Here is a 19,661-nt window from a genome sequence, read left to right as displayed (position 1 = left end):
TAGCAGCATGACCTAAAACACAGTGATAAGCAAATACTAGTCAAAATACTGTGTGGGGAGACCACAAATGATTACTGTTCAACCATCAGCTCGATATTCAAACCACCTGTATAATAATGGAGTCCCAGTCTCAGCCCTGTAGGGCTCATGGGCCATGACTCCACACTGACCTTAAGCCACAGTACCACTGTCTAATCATAGAAGAAAACTTCTTGTCCTCTGGTTTGCTTTTTCCTGTCACCACTTGTCAGGCAAGTTAATTTGGAGGTGAATTGTTCTAATCCCTAGGAAGGCCTGCTTATACAATATTTTTTTTCAATGCATATAGGAATGAAATTAAGAAATAAACAAGAACTGTCTTTGGCAAGATTTATTTAGCAAGTAGAGAAATCTTCTTTTCCTGGAAATAAGGTTTGAAGTTATTGAATTTATGGATCTAAGAGGGCTTCCATTTGACAATTGTAGCATTCAACACTGAAACTGGTTTTCTTAAGTTTCTATGACTCACAATTTGATATCTGATTTTTCTTCTCTGTGTACTTTCCTGCCACAATCCTTTATTCCTTATCCTTTCCTCTTCCCACCCTTCTTTTTTTTATGATCTTATTCTTGTAATTCCCACCTTCTTTGCCTATACAAACTACCTGGTTAACAGGCTGTATACAATTGTGACTACTCCCAGTTCAGAATGACCTTGCAAGCCATTTCAAATCCTTTCAGTACTAAGGACAGCCTTTTGGAAGAAAGAACTTGATTGAAAGAAGTTTACAAATTAAACGGTCTTATCTAAAATTTTATTTCAGTTATTTGTTTAAATTGCTCAAACAAATTACATTTCATCTAAAAAGGAAATGTAAAGTGTTTCTAGCAGTGCAAGAATAATTGGCATGGCCTATCCAAAGGTCTTCCACTACAGTCTACAGAAAAACCTAAACCACAAACTGGATGTTTTTAATTCTCAGGCCATAAGACATTTTCAAAATCACCATGATTTTTTGAAATCTAGCAAACCATCAATCATAGGAGGGAAGACTGCAAAGCTGATTTCTGAGTAACTAAGTTATGCTACCAGTGAGTATAATGTGATTACTAGAAGCATAAAGACCATGGGGTAGGGAAGACTCCTTGTGAGTTGGGTATCACCGGTGCAGGAGTAATTGTGTGTAGGGTAGCCTGTCTTATAGACTTCTAAGCTTCCACCCTCATTGCGGTACTCAGGCCCAAGAGTTAAGAGCACAGTGTGCAAACTCACTGAAGGTTTTGCACTAAGATACTAGTGCAGGAGGCATGGTGAGGAATTTTGAGGCATAATCTAAATAGTAAAAATAATAATGAGATCTTGAGTACTTGAGCCTATTCATATTGCCTTCAATTCATTATATTTTACATGTGTTATAGTTTAGATATGAGGTGTCCCCCAAAAGCTCATGTGTGAGACAATGCAAGAAAGTTTAGAGGTGAAATGACTGTAGAGCCTTAACCTAATCAGCGTATTAATAATTCATTGATATAGATTAAGTGGGTGGTAACTGTAGGCAGGTAAGATGTGTCTGGAAGAGGGAGGAGATGTTCCTTTGGGGTTTGTCTTTTGTTGCTGGTGAGCAGAGCTCTCTCTGCTTCCTGATTGCGGGCCTGAGCTGCTTTCATCTTCCACACCTTTTGGTCATGATGTTCTATCTCACGTTGGGCCCAGGGCAATGAAGTTGGTCATCTATGGACTGAGACCTCTGAAACCATGAGCACCAAATAAAACTTTTCCTCCTCTAAAATTGTTGTCGTGTCTTTTAGTCATAGCAGCAAGAATGTTAACTAAAACAACATGTCTAGCCTTAATACTAGAGTATTAAGTGATGTACAGTATATTACAGCTTAGTCTGAGGCATGGGTACCTAGTAAATATTATTCCCTCCCTCCTCCCCAATCCCAAATAAATGAGGTTAGTCCTTGAACCTTAAAAGTATTTTAAATAAAAAAGAAATTAGTTTTTCTATCAGTATCCCTGTCAGCATGATTCTGAATTGCTCTCAAGAGTAACTTCTCTTTTGTAAAATAAACATTTTATACTGTTTGAAGTACACATGAAGATTCATTTTTGTTCAGTGTTCTTTACTTTCCATTGTGAAAAGTTATTTCTGAGGAATTGAAACCCCAGAAGATAACCACCACAAAAAAATGATAAATGTTTCGTTTTCAAAAGATGATGATTCAAAGGCAGACCTGAAGAAAAGTAATATTTAGGAGACAGAAGGCAGCAAATGCAGCCTCTAAAGGGAATTGTTATAATTATTGCCTAAAAAGTAAAGTTATAGAACTACATTCAAGGTCATAAGATAAAGCACTACTTTAAAACTAGAATGATCATTTAGGTGGAAAAAACAGCTGAAAAAGGAAAGCGAAATAGACTAAAGAATAATTTGAACTGGAACAATGATCCATCAGTTCTAGATGCTTCTGGTATCTGATATCTTGAGTCATATTGTTTCCTTCCTTATCACCATCTTCACTGACATCGTAAAAGGAGCATTCTCATGAACTAATAGTTGCTGCTATTTTGTTTGGATTCAAAATTTCAATCCAGTAACCATCAGGATCTTGAATAAATGCCAGACCTTTCATTTTACCTGTAAATTAAAATTTTTCATTACTGGAAAAACTCAAAAAAACAATCAAACAAACAAAAGCCTTGTAAATTAAAAATAGTTTTATCACACTGGGGTTGTGGTTCAGTGGTAGAGAGCTTGCCTAGCATGTGTGAGGCACTGGGTTAGATTCTCAGCACCACATATAAATAAAATAAAGGTACACTGACAACTAAAAAAAAATTTTTTAAAATAGTTTTATTAATTCAAATTTTAATTTACATTTTAAAATACACTATTTTGTCTGTAGGTTTTAAAAAAAATTTTTTTTAGTTGTCAATGGACCTTTGTTTTTATTTATTTATATATGGTGCTGAGAATCGAACCCAGTGCCTCACACATGCTAGGCAAGTAATCTACCACTGAACCACAACCACAACCATATTTGTAGTTTTAATTTTTTTTTAAGTTGTAGATGGACACAATATCTTTGTTTATTTATTTTTATGTGGTGCTGAGAATCGAACCCAGGGCCTCACACCTGCAAGGCAAGCATTCTACCACCGAGCTACAGCCCCAGCCCCTGTAGTTTTATACTTTTAAAAAATTCTATATTCTGGGGCTGAGGATACAGCTCAGTTGGTAGAGTGCCTGCCTCACATGTACAAGGCCCTGGGTTCCATCCCCAGCACCAAAAAAAAAAAAAAAAAAAAAAATTCTATATTGTGTGCTCACTTTGGCAGTACATATACTAAAAATTAGAATGATAGAGATTAGCATAGCCCCTGCACAGGATTGATATGTAAATTTGTGAACTATTATTTATTTTTTAAAAGAAATTCTATATTGTGCTGGACCACCTGTAATCCCAGCAACTCAGGAGGCTGAGGCAGGAGGATCACAAGTTTGAGGCTAGCCTGGGCAACTTAGTGAGACCCTGCCTCAAAATAAAAAATTAAAAGGGCTATGAATGTAGCTCATTTGTAGAGCACTCCTGTGTTTAATCCCCAATAGCATAGAAAAACAAAATTCTATCTTGTCAGTGTTGCCCAAATTTATGTTTTTCATAATAACTAAAATGTTATTTTCCACACACAGCTGAAAACAAGCTCTCCTAAAATAAACCATGGGACTGAAACATCTGTTAGGTATCAAGTGTTTACCTCATCTTCATGATACAGTTCATAACACCAATTCAGCAGTCACAAATAATAATAATGTTAGTATTATTTTGGGGTACCAGGGATTGAACCAAGAGGTGCTTAACTACTGAGCCACATCCCCAGCCTGTTTGTTGTTGTTGTTGTTTTGAGATAGGGTCTTGCTAAGTTGCTCAGGTCCTTGCTAAATTGCTGAGGCTGGCTTTGAAATTGTGATCCTCCTGCTTCAGCCTCCCAATATGCTGGGATTACAGGTATGCACCATTGTGCAAGTGCCATTTATTTTTATTTTTATGTACCCAGGAGTGAACCCAGGGGTGTTTACCACTGAACCACATCCATAGCACTTTTTTTTTTTGTATTTTATTTAGAGACAGGGTCTTGCTGAGGTACTTAAGGCCTTGCTTAGCTGCTGAGGCTGACTTTGAACTCACGATCCTCCTGTCTCAGCCTGCTAAGCAGCTGGGATTACAGAAATGCACCAGCCCCATATTATTTTAAAGAAGAAAATAGGAAGGTGCTTAAGAGAACAGATAGTGTGTCCTACCTACAAAATATCTACAGACTTGAGTCACATAAATCTGACAATCAGATTCTTTCTCCCAGAAATTCATAACTGGGATGGAAAGGCTAACAGGTCAGAGTTGTTTGCTTACATGTAAAAATGTAACCTGAGAAATTTATTTTGGGACCAAGATGCTGAATTGATTTGACTCCTTTCCCTGGATGCTTTCTCCAAGGCTAACCCAAAAGGATACAAATGGAAAACATTGGGGGGAAAAGTGAAGATCTCAGGGGGGTGGATGAGAAGAACAGGTGGAAGCCGGGTAGAGTGGCTATTTTAACCTAGTCTCTGTGGGTCAGACCAGAAGGAAGTACATTACAATTGTGGGAGAATAAGCAGGAGTTTTGCTTTTGCTCCCCTCAGCACCGGGGGCATCGGCACCTGCCCTTACACTTGGGGGCTCAAAGCATTGGTTAACAGATGTCCTCAGAATTAAATAAGGATGGCACAGAAAACTTATGCTTATGAGGACGTGAGAAAGGGACTACCTCATCTCCCAACCCACTTCCACATGCCCAGGGCTAGGGAATGACAATCTCAGAAGTGTTTCCTACTAATACTGCTTTTCCCTTAGGGACAAAGTTGGAAAGAGTTGTTGTGGGGAGTGTAAAGAGTTTGACTCATTTCCAGGTTCCAAGGAATTTCAGCCCTGGCTTACCCTGCCCATTTTTTTAACATCATTCTGGTTGTTAAGGAGAGGACTTCTTCTATTCACGCTATACGACGGACTGAAATAGCAAACAACTGCAGGTGTGTGTGTGTGTCTGTGTTTGTAAGTTTAGAGGTCAAAATAACAAGAATTTAAAGAACATAACAATTGAATGTGTGTGTGTGTGTGTATTTTTATATAAAATTATAGCTGAGCATGGTGGCACATGCCTATTATCCCAGCAGCTCAGGAGGATGAGGCAGGAAGATTGCAAGTTCAAAGCCAGTCTCAGCAATTTAGTAAGGCCCTCAGCAACTCAGCAAAACCTTGTCTCCCAACAAGATGAAATATTAGGACAATATGGACCAAAAATTATTAAAACATGCAAAATTGATGGACAATATGAAATAATATCACCAACATGAAACAAGAACAAGAAAATATTAAAGGAACCAAGCAAAACTAAGGGACCAAAAAAATAATAGATTAAAAACACAACAGTTGAATTAAATAGCAGAACAGATACATTTGGGGAATAATTAGTTAGCTGGTATATCAGTTTGAGAAAATATCTCTAGAAAGAAGGCACAGTAATGAAGAATATAAAAACTTCCAGAATAACACAGAATACACTATATAAAGGAACCCAAACAGATTGACAGTATATTTTTGAACTGTAAAACTATGCAAACCAGCAATGGAGTAGTATTTCAAGATTGAAAGAAAACAAACCTAGGATTTTCAACAAAACTGTCATTCATATAAAAATATGATTCTTGGGCATACAAAGTCTCAAAAGTTTTGCCTCAAATACCTTTGGAAAATAGTTTTGGTTGAGGTACTCATAAAAAGGGACAAAAGGGGCTGAGGCTGTAGCTCAGTAGTACTGTGCTTGCCTAACATATGGGTTTGATCCTCAGCACCACATAAAAATAAATAAATAAAATAAAGGTATTGTGTCCATCTATAACTAAAGTATATATATGGGATATAGATATAGATATAATATATATGCATATATATATATATATGGACAGAGAAATTCAATACAAAAGATATATGCAGAAAAGATTTTCAAAATACCTTAATGTATTTAATGCTATTTTTAAAAATACCACAACCAAAGAAAAAGAAAATATGAATCAATAATATCCCAGTCTATGTAATGGTGACATGATGGGGGTTGAGGGGAATAAGTTATTTTCTTATTGGGGAAGAGATATGTATGTTAAATACTTTAATTTAAAAAAAGGTTAAAATAAAATAATGAACATTTTAACTTAAAATAATAAATTTGGATGGCAGAAATGATCCCAAATAAAATAATCATAATACATGCAAATCAAACAAAATCCAAATATATACTATTTCAAGAGACATACCTAAAATATAAGTACATACAAAGATTGTAAAGTACTAAAAAAGAAATACTAGACAATTATTAACTAAAGAGACCTGGTATTGTTATGTTAATATCAAATAAAACAAACTCATTTTTGGTTTTTTTGGGGGGGCGGTACTGGGGATTGAACCTAGGGGCACTTAACCACTGAACCACATCCCCAGCCCTATTTTGTATTTTATTTATAGACAGGGTCTCATTGCCTTTCTTAGGGCCTCACTAAGTTGCTGGGGATGACTTTGAACTGGCAATTCTCCTCTTGCCTCAGCCTCCTGCGCCGCTGGGATTACAGGTGTGTACCACTGCCCCCAGCTTAAACTTATTTTTGGACGACCAGTTAAACCCTGAGAGAGTGAAAGGTGGTGGCCAAAGAGAGAATGCGATAGGGTTATAGGGTGGGAAAAAGAGCCTAGGTTTTTGATGGCTCTCTAGATCCTGTGTCTAGTCCCTTGTGAAGCCACCCTGTCTTCCATTTCCCTAAGATAACAAGGTATTCTAATAATTTTCCGTCTTGCCTTAAGTTGACTGATGTCAACCTCTATTACCTGTAGCCAAAAGGATTTTATTGGAACTGTGCCCTCTGTGGATGCTTATATATATTATTTAATTAAAGAAAGGCATTAAAATCAGTAAGTACTAGACTCACCATCATCAGGTTTCTTCACAAATTTAACTCCCAGTTCTTCAAATCTTTTACAAGCTCCATATACATCAGGAACAGCAATTCCAATGTGACCTTAGATGACACCCCCACACACACACACCAAAAAAAGAAAAACGAAAAATACAGAGAAGGAAGAAATAATTATACCAGGGTTTCCAAGTGCCTTGGTGGCTTCTGAAACTTGTGTATTTCAAAAACATAACATTTGAAAGCAAACTGAGTCAACTAGGTTCAAAATCTCATAAAGAACAAATATAGACTGACTAGCTGGGTATAATGGAATAATTAGTTACTATAAATGATACATTACTTAAAATAAACCACTACTACCTCACATATAGTTCTGTTAAGAATAATCTATACAAAAAAGAATCATGCTTAGTAGGTAGGTTGTTGGCATTAACTATACAGTAGCCAACTGAAGTCTGTTATCCTGTCATCTTGAATTGACAAATTTTAAATCAAGACAGAAGTGCACACTAACAGAAATTGAGATTCTAATAACCATAGTTTTTTTTTAATTAAAAAGTCAACTGAAAATAAAATATGGAGACTTAAAAGTAAAACTGTTGTGAGTATATTTACTGTGAAATTATATAATTCCTAATAAGATTTGTGGAAATAAAACATAACTCTAATAAATTGATTTTATTTGTTAATTAGGCCGTGATGTTTTAGGTTTACTATAATTTTAAGTATGGATCTCATGTAAAATCAACAAATCCACGTTACATATAAACAGACAAACATACCAAATCCCCGAGGGTCTGAATTGCCATTGTGGTAACTCTGAGTCTCATCATTTTCAGTACCCCAATTGCTACAAAAGAAGGGAAAATATAACTTATAGTTCTGTTCTATAAAAAAAATATATATATATATATATATATATATATTTTTTTTTTTTTTTTTTTTTTTTTTTTTCCTATGGGGGATTGAACCCAGGGGTGCTTGACCACATCCCCAGCCCTTTTTATTTTTTATTTTGAGACAGGTCTTACTAAGTTGCTTAGGGCCTCACTAAGTTGCTGAGGCTGGTCTTGAACTTACAATCCTCCTGCCTCAGCTTCCCAAGGGGATTACATGCGTGCACCACTGCACCAGGTTATAGAACTGATATTCTGAGAAGAAATCCTGTCTTTAAACTCTTGCCATGTGTATATGCTACTCTACATACTTGGCCTATCCCCTGCTACTACAAATATCACATTTTCAACTGCAGAGAGTAATCATTAAAGTATGATTTTATGATTTTAATTAGATTAAGAAGATTGTAAAATCAGGCATCTGAATACGAACAATAACAATAATAACAGCAACTATTATTTATTATCCTCAGTACTTTATATTTCATTTAACCCTCAAAACAGCTCCATGGCCCAGACTTGAATAGTTCTATTTTATGAATGAGACTGCCACTTTAGGGAATTTTTCAGGGTCATAGAATTAGTGTTAGTACTTAAGACCCATATCTAGGCCTGTCTGATAGAAAAACTTTGTTTTAAATCAGATAGACATTAAATCACACATCTTGAAACAAACACTCTTTTTTTTTTCTTCTGTTAAAGAGTACATAAAAACAAAGTTAAAAAAATAATAAGGAAAAAGGGGGGAATACCTCTTTCTTTCTAGTGTTTTTTTTCTTTAATGTGTGTATGTGTATGGTGCTGGGGATTGAACCCAGGGCCTTGTGCATGCAAGGCAAGCACTCTACCAACTGAGCTATATCCCCAGCCCTTCTTCCTACATTTTTTAAGTGTTAAAATTATAAAAATACCTTCCAGCCCGTTTTATTTTTTATGTTGAGACAAAGTCTTGCTATGTTGCTTAGGGCCTCACTAGGTTGCTGAGGCTGTGCTTGAACCTGCAATCCTCCTGCCTCAGCCTCCTTCATTGTGGGAATTACAGGCATGTGCCACAGGGCCTGGCAAACTATCTTAAAATTTTAATGTTAATTGTTACAAAAATGGTTTGATGACTTCTTAAGGGAACATATTATATAATATTTCAGGATCAAAAATATAGCAAAACTACAAAAGAACAAAATTTTGAATGTTGGATGATTTTAGTTGTAGTCTCTAAACATTAGTTAATTACAGTTTGGCAAATATCTTACTATTTCAGGGTCTTAAATTCTCTGAAAGACATTTACCCTATTTATACCATAAAACAAAGACCAGACCAGAAGATCCATATAAAAACACTCAAACATGTTGTTACAAATTGAATTAAACTGATAAATAAGCAAAAAAAAAAAAAGAAAAAAACTTAAAATCTAGAATACATAAAAAGATAAAAATATACTCACTGTGTCAGTTCAAGTGTAGCTTTTCTGGAGAATACCCATGCCATTTTTTCATTTTTATCTTTAGGGAAGTCATTTTTATCCTCATAAGCCAAGAAATAGAGTGAAAAATTCATAGTAGGAAAATCTAATTTTTGAATTAGCCTGAAATTAAATAAAACAAGACTAATTCATGAAGGAAAGGTTGATTCATACTAAAATCAACATAACCCCATACTCAAGTTCTATAAATAAGAGCTATGTATATAGGAAAACTATCTAAACGGAAAAAGCAAGAGGGAAAAAAAATCTTATTTAAAAACACCTAATTGGGGCTGGGGATGGAACTCAGTGGTAGAGTGCTTGCCTAACATGTGCAAGGCCCTGGGCTCAATCCCCAGCACCACAAAAACAAAACAAACAAAAAAGGACCATCACCCTTTGGTCTGTAAATATCAAGGAAATACAAAAATAAAAGAAAATTTTTCTAATTCATCAATCTTCAAATTTAATGAAATTTAATTGGAATTGTAGTACTTGTTTATAAATGGAAAGAGATAATTTTGTCTCTTTTTAGTGAACGATACAATGCATTATTCTATTCTTTGAGATATGTGCTATAGATATTTAAATATATACATTTAGTGAGTTCTTACTATGCCAGAATTTCTAGGAAATAAAATTGAGGACAGGTGGTATGAGAGCAGGAAAAATGACAAATTAATATCACAGAAGATGTGAACATCAACAATAAGATAAAGCAGCTAACAGTAGCAAATACTGCAAAAGGGTGAAACAGAAGTGAGACTAAGAGAAGGTCAAGGAATACAGCAAGGTCCTGTGAGAGCAGTTTTCAACAGTATAGATCTCACTGGACTTGGGAGAGACAGGGGCGGTGAGCAGGTAAAACAGCAGCAAGCATGGTCTCTCTATGAGGCAAGAAAGCAGGGCAACAGTCCTTCTAGAAGGCTTAAGCATGTTTGTAGGATGAAAGGAAAGAGTCAGTCGGGATGGAGACACTTGATATGAGAGAAAGAGCGAATTCTGAGGTTTTAAAAAAGATAACTGAAGTTACAGCTTATAAAGTGAGTTTAAAGAATGTAGGATTATTTTGCAAGGAGCAGAATAGAATGAGAATGTATGTAATACCATTTTCTTTCAATTACTGAGGATTAAATGCTCAAAGATGACCTGGTTCATAATCAACAAGTACAGATGGTTGAAGCACATCAAAAGGGAAGTTGCTAGAGTTTTGCTCCAAATCTTTCATTTGATTATCACTGCTAGGTACATGCTTTGGTCCAATCAGATCCATTACAGACTTATCACAAGTAAGATTTACTCCAATATGCTTATAATAAAGTATCAGACACCTCAAACGGTCTAATCATGATAAACTACCTCTGCACCTCCTAAAGTCGATTGCACAAGCCTTACCCACCAATCAGTTGGCAATTGAAACAAATGTACCTGATGCAACTTGATTTTCCCCAGAGGAGGATATCTTTAGGTCATTGTCAAGTTGCATCCTATTTGGGGGCTTTTTAAAAATAAGGTCCACGCTGGGGCTGGGGTTGTGGCTCAGTGGTAGAGCACCTGCCTAGCATGTGTGAAGCACTGGGTTCGATTCTCAGCACCACATATTAATAAACAAATAAAATAAAGGTCCATCAAGGACTGAAAAAAAATAAAAAATAAATAAAAATAAGGTCAACACTGGAGTCAACTGGACATAGATTCAATTTCCAGCTCTGCCATGTGCCAACTGTGGGATTTGGGACAGCAACTTCCATCTTTAAGCTTTGCTTTTTTCACCTGCAAAAATGGGGATATGAGCTGCTCAAAGACCTACCGTAAAGACTAGAGGAAATAATGGGAGAAGTGCCTGGCAAATAGCAAGTATCCAATAAATTTGTGTTCATTATGCCCTTTAAATATGCCATAAACACATGCCGGACAAAATCAAAGAAACTGTAAGACCAGTTATCTTTAGGGAGGACCAGGGGAAGGAAACTTATCATTTTTCATCTTATGTTTTTCTAAACTAGTTGGATTTTCTAAACAAACCTACTATATTACTTAAATTTTTCTCTCAATGTTGGTAGAGAGCATCTAGGCAGTAAATTAAAGATCATTTAATTTTATTCTTTTCATAATTTTTTTTTTAGTTGTAGATGGACACAATACCTTTTTTGTTGTTTATTTATTTTTACGTGGTGCTAAGGATTGAACCCAGTTCCTCACATGTGCTAGGCAAGTGCTCTACCACTGAGCTACAACCCCAGCCCTAATTTTATTCTTTATGTATCTATAGTATCAAAAACAAAAAATTCATGTTACTTAGGGGAAAAAGAAATCAAGGAAAAAAAAATAAAACTATCAATTATACCACAATAAAGTTGGAGAGTTGGTGTAAATAAGTAAATATGCTTTAAGGATTAAAAGAGGAGTGGCTTTTACCTGTTCAGTAAAATAGAATGTAATCTATAAAATTGGAAGAGGGCCAATTTTAAGTAAAACCATTCGTTTTCTGAGTAAAAAGTCCTTATATATATGTTTTCTGAAGTTAACAATAGGCTAAAAGTGGTCAGAACATCAAAAAGGGTGTGAATATTATTAAGGATTTAGCAGGCAGCTCTCAAAGAGAAAAGAATTTGGAGAAAATGAAAGTATTTGTGCCTTTTGTTGCCACTAAGCCAGGCTGGAATAAAGAAAGGGAAGTTAATCTAAACCCCATTTATTCAGACCTCCTTACAGACTCCTTACCTAAAGAACTTTTGTTACTTTTGAAACAAACTACAATTTTTAAATGGGCCTGAAAGCATTACCTATATTGGCAAAGCTATGTATTTAAACAATAAGGTTCCAATAAATGGTCTTACGTCATTCCAAGGACTCTAGTATAAAAATCCAATGACTTCTTAGGATCCTTAATTCGCAGCATGGTCTGTTGCAACAGAAAATCCTAAAGAAAAACAGAATATACTAAAAACCTTTAATTTTTACTATGCATTACCAACATTAATTGTGTTTTTTATAACAAGATACAGACAGTCCACCATTGTAATACAATGAAAGAAAGAAAGAAAGAAAACACCTTTGTCCCTTCAGCCTACTACGAAAACTGCGTGGAAACAGTTCCTATCACCCACAAGCTCCTGTGGCTCCGCCCAGCAGTGCTTTCTTGTGCAGGTCCCAGTGTAGCAGCCTTGAAGTGCCAAGAAGTTTGTATCTCCAGGATTACCCTCAACCAAGGGTATAGCAAAGATGTGGCTTTCTTGCTCCTTGGTGGGACAATTCTGAGGCATGCTCCATACAGTTCCTCAGAGGAATGGAATCCCAGGTGCCCACAGTGATCACAAGCAAACACTACTTACTGTAGGCCACCCTTCCCCAAACCACAGAGCTTTCTATGACCACCTCCCAAAGAAACTACTTACAACCTTTATTCTAGGCTACCTTTCCACAAGCTGAACCAAGACTTTTTTTTTAAAGAAAGAGAGAGAGAGAGAGAGAGAGAGAATTTTTAATATTTATTTTTTTAGTTTTTGGCGGACACAACATCTTTATTTGTATATGGTGCTGAGGATCAAACCCAGTGCCATGCGCATGCCAGGCAAGCACGCTACCACTTGAGCCACGTCCCCAGCCCCCTGAACCAAGACTTTATTTGATGTTATAAATAAAGAATACAATTGCTATAATACTTGTTGAGTGAATGCATGAGAAATGTGTTTCCTGAACCATTTACAGGTAACTATATAAATTAGCAAAAAGTCACATGACCCTATACTCCAAAATAACTAAAAGGTAAAAAGCTACTGTCTCTAACACCTTTGTGAAACTATAATTTCCACATCAGGAAACAGAAGGCTTGACTGATAAAATTATAGTGCATATAAACTGATGGAAATAAGATTATTATTAGCATTAACAGTAACATTTGGCTTAGGGGTTTGTCTTTGTAAAAACTCGTCCCAGTTTTATAGATGCAAGGCTGATTCCAAATGATCAAATTAATTGTTCCAGCCTCCCGATTTTTAAGTTCAGGTCTCTTTTTACCATAGGTACCTTCCAAGCCCATGTGTCAACCTTGTCAGTGTTCCCCAATAGTTTTATTCTGCTGTACCCATGGATGTGACAAAACGGGTCTGAAAATTCTCACTACTCTCTTTGCAGTTACCATCATCTCTCTCCTGTAACTCATTACATAAAATACAAATGTAGGGGCTGGGGCTTTAGTTCAGTAGCAGAACGCTTGCCTAGCATGTGTGTGACATTGGGTTAGATTCTTAGCACCATAAAGGCATGCTGTCCACCTACAACTACAAAATTAAAATATATATATATGTAAGTGTTACAGTTGAGGTTGTGGCTCAGTGTTAGAGTGCTTGCCTAGCATGTGTGAGGTCCTGGGTTCGATCCTCAGCACCATATAAAAAATAAATAAATAAATAAAATAAAGATATTGTGTCCATCTACAACTAAAAAAATTCTCATTTAAGACAAAACTAGCTTGAAAACTACTATATCTTATTAAAACCAACCTTAAATTGATATAAGAATTAAATTATTTATTCATAGCATATAATCACATACAAGTGAGCTGGCTCTGAGGTTCCATGTTTCCAGAGCATTCAGTTGCTTTTCTCAGTCAGGAGCTGGCCTCCTAGAGGCCTCATGTTTAGTGTATAGTTGAGAAAGAGAAAAATGGCTCCCAGTGTCTGGGCACTAGCTAGGCCTTGGTTCCCTCCTCACCCAGCCACAAAAAAACACCTACAGAGTCATTCTGTGGCTGCAATGAAGAGACAAAAACAGAATTTATGGTTGTCTAAGTATAGATTAAAACAAGGCACTGAGAACAGTACAAAAACTTCTCCCCTCCCAAGTAATGCGAGTGACTGCTGCTTCCCTGTCAATTACAATGTTTGCTGGAGGAGGACAACTCTAGAAAAAGCTGTGTGCTTTTTCAGGCCAGACCAGAGGTGAGTTCAAAGGGTCTATTTGGCAGGCCTCCTAGGGGCAAGCTGTCCTCCCCGGCTAGACTTGGCACTTGGCCAGGGAGTTGCAGGCAAGGACGAAATCCTAAAGAGGTCTCTGATTATTCTATCAAACATTAACTGTCAAGGGCATTGCAGATGGAATTAAGGTTATTAGTGAGTTGGCTTTAAAACGGAGATTGGCCTAGATTATCTAGATAGGTTCCATGTAATCACATGAGAACTTAAAAACAGAGGAGAGAGGCAAGACGTATGAAAAGACAGAAGAGACATATGAAAAGGCAGCAGAAGAGAGGCGGGCAGCAGGGGAAGCCAGAGAGATGCCAAGGTGAGGCACTGACCTACAGGTGCTGGCTGTGAGATGCAGGGGTACAGATAGAAGCAATTAAAGACAGATCTCCTTCCTCCCCACTCCAACAACTGAAAGCCCACAAGGAACTCGGGACCTCACCCTACAACTGAAAAGGAATTGAATCCGGGGAACAATCTGAGTTTGGAAGCAGATTCTTTTGAGCCTCTAATAAGGAACACAGCCCTGTCAATACCTTCAGTTTAAGCGAGTATGACCCATGTCAAACTTCTAACCTACAGAGCTATGAGATAATATACTTCTCACCAAGCTGCATCCAATATTATTGGGCTTTTCTTTAGTATCATGAGGTTTCTTTCATTTCTCTTGCAAAGAAAAGGAAAAAAAATACACAAATGTGAGAAGAATTATTTTTGAGAGGCAATATGGTTAAATGCTGGCTTTACAACTGAAACCTTGAGTAAATCAATACTTTCCTTGAACCTGCTTCCACATCTTTAGAATGAGGATCATTACAGTTTCTAGCTGTTATGTTTGAGCTGAAATGTAAAGGGAATAATGCATGAAAGTGCTTAGCATAACACTTAGCTACTCTGCTTACTATGTGTCTTGCCGCTGCTGTTATTATAAAACAGACACGCAGAGTATCCACTACTGACTATTGCTATTGATTCCCCAAATCTGTATTCTCCAGCCCATACCTCTATCTTCAGCTATGAACTTACACATCCTGCACCTACTCATCATTTCCACTTGGGTTAGAACTTCAAATTCATTACAGCCCAAACAAACACTTCTTCCTATACTGCCAAGAGTCAACGTCTCAACTACCCCTTGTTAGCCCAAGTCAGACACTTGAATTCTCCCTGATTCCTCCCTCAACATTCCTTCCCCAAACCAAGCACTCTATTTACCTGTCTGCTTAATCTCTCTTGGAATCTTTCTCCTCCTGGGCTCCCTAATGACCATTACCTTGCTCAGGTACTTACAAGTTCCTACCTGGACAATCAACTGTTTCTTATAGGCTTACTTAAATGTAATTCAGAGTGATCCTTCTACAAGAAAAACCCATTTCTGTCATTTCTGGGTTAAAAAAAGACAATCCTTCAGGCTAGGGACCTAGCTCTGTGATAGGTACTTGCCTAGTGTGTAAAGCCCTGTGTTCAATACCCAATACCCCGCCATCCACAAATAAATCAATCCTTCAGTAGTTTTTCAACACTTCGGGAAAAAGCAGCACATATGGTTACTGTATACGTCTTTAACCTCATCTTTTATCTCAAGCATTTACAATTTCATACCTTATCACTTAAAAAATGGGTGTACCCCCAATAAATGTGTATTTATTTTAATTACATACTTGTCTAATATACCAACATGAATATCCCAGTATGACACTGGGTTGGAGTGTGGATAAGCATCAGAGCATATGCTTAGCACACATAAGGTCCTAAAAACAAAAAAATATATAATATACAGCATATAAATAAATATAAGATATAAATATATATATATAATATAAATATATAATAATACACACTATTTGCCAAGTAGAAATTTTTATAGGTGAGAAAACAAGGAAACATATTAAGAATCCTCAATTTTTCTTTGCATCTCCCAAGTGAGTATTTTGTATACTTCAACTCCCACTACCTAAAACTTCATTCTCTGCCTCAGTTCACTGATGTCATTGTGTTTTTATATATACTGAGTCTAGAACAGTCAGCCATCTATCCTGCCATTGTCCCTCTTTCTTCTTCCTGTTCATTACTCTGCATCCAACTCTACCTGGTTACCTCCTTAATTAACAAAACTTAGTTCAAGTGTCACCAACAGTGAACATTTCCTTGGATACCATGCCCTACCAATCAGATGAGACACATTAAAAATAATAATAATAATAATTATATATATATATATAGAGAGAGAGAGAGAGAGAGAGCCATGTACGTGTGAGATATATCTACAGAATGATGTGAAGTTGACATTGGTAGTACAACTGAAGACATAATTGCAACATTGAAGACATTGTGTATTCTATCAAAGCACTCTGATGGAAATAATAAAAAAATGGTCATCAGGGATCACCATTTGCAAAGAGAAATTAGGTCTCTTGAGCCAAATAAGACCAGCAAGATGTGGTGCTGCTGTGTATTCTTTGATGTGCCCTCAAGATGAAGATGCCGCAAATGTTCAGTAAACTAGTTGACTTTCTGCCCTTGCTGCTCTCTGCTTCCCAAACCAGACCTGCATCACTTACCTCACCTTCTGGAAGAGCTTAAATGACCTCATCACATCCAGACTTCTTGGATCCTTCTAACCTACCCTACAAAGTCCTGGATCATTCTCCCTACCTACACAAACTCTCTTATGCGTGACATTCAAGGTTCTCTTCATGTTCTATCTCCAATCTACCATGCTGGCCTTCTCCACTGTTGCCTGGATAACCTGAATTTCAACCAAAAATATTTAATTAACTCTTTAGGACATGCTCTTCATTGCATCTGTCATCCTACCACATTCTTGCCAAAATGCTCCCTTCCCCTAGAATGCCCACCCAGGTCCATCTTACTTTAGAGTTGGTGTATGTTTGGTAAAGGGAGGAGACCTCACCTTGCCTATCCTCCTAGTCTGTCCAAAATGCATTTATTAAGGGTTTTTCCCCCCTCCTTCATGGAATATTCCAAAATTATTTCTGGAGTCAGTATTCCAGAAGCAGATAAGGTAGGGGTTGGGAATGTGGGCTCTTTCCTGGGCAAGCCACTCAACACTTCTCTAAGTCTCCTCATCTGTAAAATGCAGATAATTAGGGGCTGGAATTGTGGCTCAGTGGTATAGCACTTGCCTGGCATGTGTGAGGCCCTGGGTTCAATCCTCAGCACCTCATATAAATAAACAAATTAAAGATGTGTTTACAACTAAAAAATATTTTTAAAATGGAGATAATTATGCATTCCTATAAAGGCTGTTATGAGGACTAAATTAAGTAATGTACTTAAGCCACCAATCCAAGGCTTCACACACTTAATACATACAAATAGTATTAATATTATGTATTCCAGGGCTGGGGTAGTGGCTCAGTTGGTAGAGCATTTGTCTTGCATGTGTGAGGCACTGGGTTCAATCCTTAGCACAACATAAAAACAAATAAATAAAATAAAGGTATTGTGTCTGTCTATGACTAAAAAAAATATTTAAAAAATATTATGTATTCCATTTTTTCTTATAGTACTTTAGTATTAGTATAATGTATTCCATTTTATGTCCATGGTACTTCAAAGGCCAAAAGTTACTGATCAAAAAAAAAAAAAACGATTACTCCAAATCATCAAGAGAAATTTAGCTAATAAGGAATGTAACTTAAGATGCAAGGAAGCATATTTAATATATTTATAAAGACTCCCCAGAATTTATTTATTTATGCCAAGGATTGCACACAAGGCCTCATGCATGCTTAGAATGCTCTCTACCACTGAGCTAGACTTGCAGCCACTGGAATATTTTTTTGTTTTAAATAGCCCAGTACTAAACCATCCCTTAAATCTGTTTGTTGGTGTGTGTTTATTTGTAATAACCCAGCACATAAAATGCTCAGTTATCTGGGAATAACTCGATCTATATTATAAAATAACTAGGTATTAAGTGATACATAAGTGAGAGGGGTGTGAGAGGGTACACACACACACACACACACACACACACTTTTTTTCCTTCCCCCTTAATTTTGCAGTGATTAACACTTTTTTCCTATGTGGGGACCAAAAGTTAGTTAAAGGCTTTAGTAATCAGAGGTATGTGACTGCCCTGAAGGCAAAGGACAAGTAGGGACCCAAGTCATTGGCAATCTATGGGCCTCTCTTAGAGATCTGCGTAATGCCCATATTCATTCTTCTTTTACTAACTTTTTTTTCAATTTTTTTCTTTTCTTTTTTTTAATATTTATTTTTTAGGTATAGATGGACACAACACAATGCCTTTATTTTTATGTGGTGCTGAGGATCCAACCCGGGTTCCTCCCGTGCTAGGTGAGCTCTTTACCACTGAGACACAATCCCAGCCTCTCAATTTTTTTTTTTTTTTTAGTTGTAGATGGACACAATATCTTTATTTATGTGGTGCTTAGGAGCAAACCCAGTGCCTCACATGTGCGAGGCAAGTGTTCTACCACTGAGCCATAACCCCAGCCCCCCCATATTCACTCTTCAAGAAACTTTTAAGTGATGCAATTAAATGAACACATAGACATTTACTGACATTGATAACCACAGGAAAAAATTTTCCCAAGCAGATGACGTGTCTAGCTTGGCAATGCAGGAGGCACCACACCTGAGTGAGTTACACTGACTCAGAATAGTATGTTAAGTAAGTGAAAGCCTAAATCTGCAACAGGTCATTTTTCTCACTGGGTCACAACTGTAAAACAAGAGTGAAGCTGGAGTTGGGAGTGAATACAGAAAATGATCGCAGCCACAAGGTCCCAGCATAGACACACCTTTGAACCTATGACTACAAGTTTGAAACTGCTCCTCTATCAGCCATGGCGACTGACTTGGGGAACAGTCACACCCATGGACAAGGAACCTGACCCTCGTTTGGCTTGGCTTCTAAATGCCGTCCCAAAATAAACAAGTTAATGAAGCAGGGTCGCAGGTTTTTGAAACAAACTGATGTAAGGGATCCCCTCCATTCTTAGCCGATCTCAGGGTCCCTGGGATTGGACTCCATTATCCCTCTTCCCAGCACACGCCTCGTCCGCGCAGGGCCGGCCGAAAGGGGTTCAAATGCCTTGCGGAGTCCCGGGATCCGCTCCCCCGGGCCCGGACGCGCGAGGAGGCCCAGTGCCCACCTTGGTGCTAGGATCCGGGTCGGAACAGCAACTGAGGGCGACCTCGTCAGTGAGGCCGGTCGCGGGCTGCGGTTCTGCCATGGCTGCGCTGCAATATCACCGACGATGAAACCCAGGAACCGAGGGCCACCAGCACCCTCTTACCCAGCCTCTATGCAGCCTCCGCTAGAGACAGCGCGACGGCGCCGCTGGGAGGTGGTCG

The 19,661-nt window shown here is 37.4% G+C and overlaps 1 protein-coding gene and 1 non-coding gene across 2 annotated transcripts; one reads left to right on the top strand and one right to left on the bottom strand.

Annotated features, from left to right (window-relative positions):
• Positions 1-355: 355 nt before the first annotated feature.
• Glo1 (glyoxalase I) lies at positions 356-19,649 on the bottom strand. Its single transcript, XM_027943720.2, has 6 exons — positions 19,460-19,649; positions 12,186-12,268; positions 9,328-9,468; positions 7,772-7,839; positions 7,002-7,091; positions 356-2,621 (listed from the first exon to the last, which is right to left on the bottom strand). The coding sequence occupies exons 1-6, from the start codon at positions 19,538-19,540 to the stop codon at positions 2,527-2,529; spliced, it is 558 nt and encodes a 185-aa protein (XP_027799521.1). The 5' UTR covers positions 19,541-19,649; the 3' UTR covers positions 356-2,526.
• LOC114099432 (U6 spliceosomal RNA) lies at positions 3,307-3,409 on the top strand. Its single transcript, XR_003583893.2, has one exon. It is a non-coding gene; the product is annotated as a U6 spliceosomal RNA (small nuclear RNA).
• Positions 19,650-19,661: the final 12 nt, after the last annotated feature.

This window comes from Marmota flaviventris, chromosome 6 (assembly GCF_047511675.1).
Source record: "Marmota flaviventris isolate mMarFla1 chromosome 6, mMarFla1.hap1, whole genome shotgun sequence".
In the NCBI taxonomy this organism is placed as follows: Eukaryota; Metazoa; Chordata; class Mammalia; order Rodentia; family Sciuridae; genus Marmota; species Marmota flaviventris.
The sequence above is the reverse complement of the archived record's forward strand: the minus strand, read 5'-3'. Positions and strand labels throughout refer to the sequence as shown.

Coding starts and splice junctions, on each gene's coding strand:
- Glo1 (XM_027943720.2), bottom strand. CDS start 19,540: ATGGCAGAACCGCAGCCCGCGACCGGCCTCACTGACGAGGTCGCCCTC. Junction 9,469..12,185: donor ACTAGAGTCCTTGGAATGAC/GTAAGACCATTT, acceptor ATTTAATTTCAG/GCTAATTCAAAAATTAGATT. Junction 7,092..7,771: donor TTCAGACCCTCGGGGATTTG/GTATGTTTGTCT, acceptor GTGTCATCTAAG/GTCACATTGGAATTGCTGTT.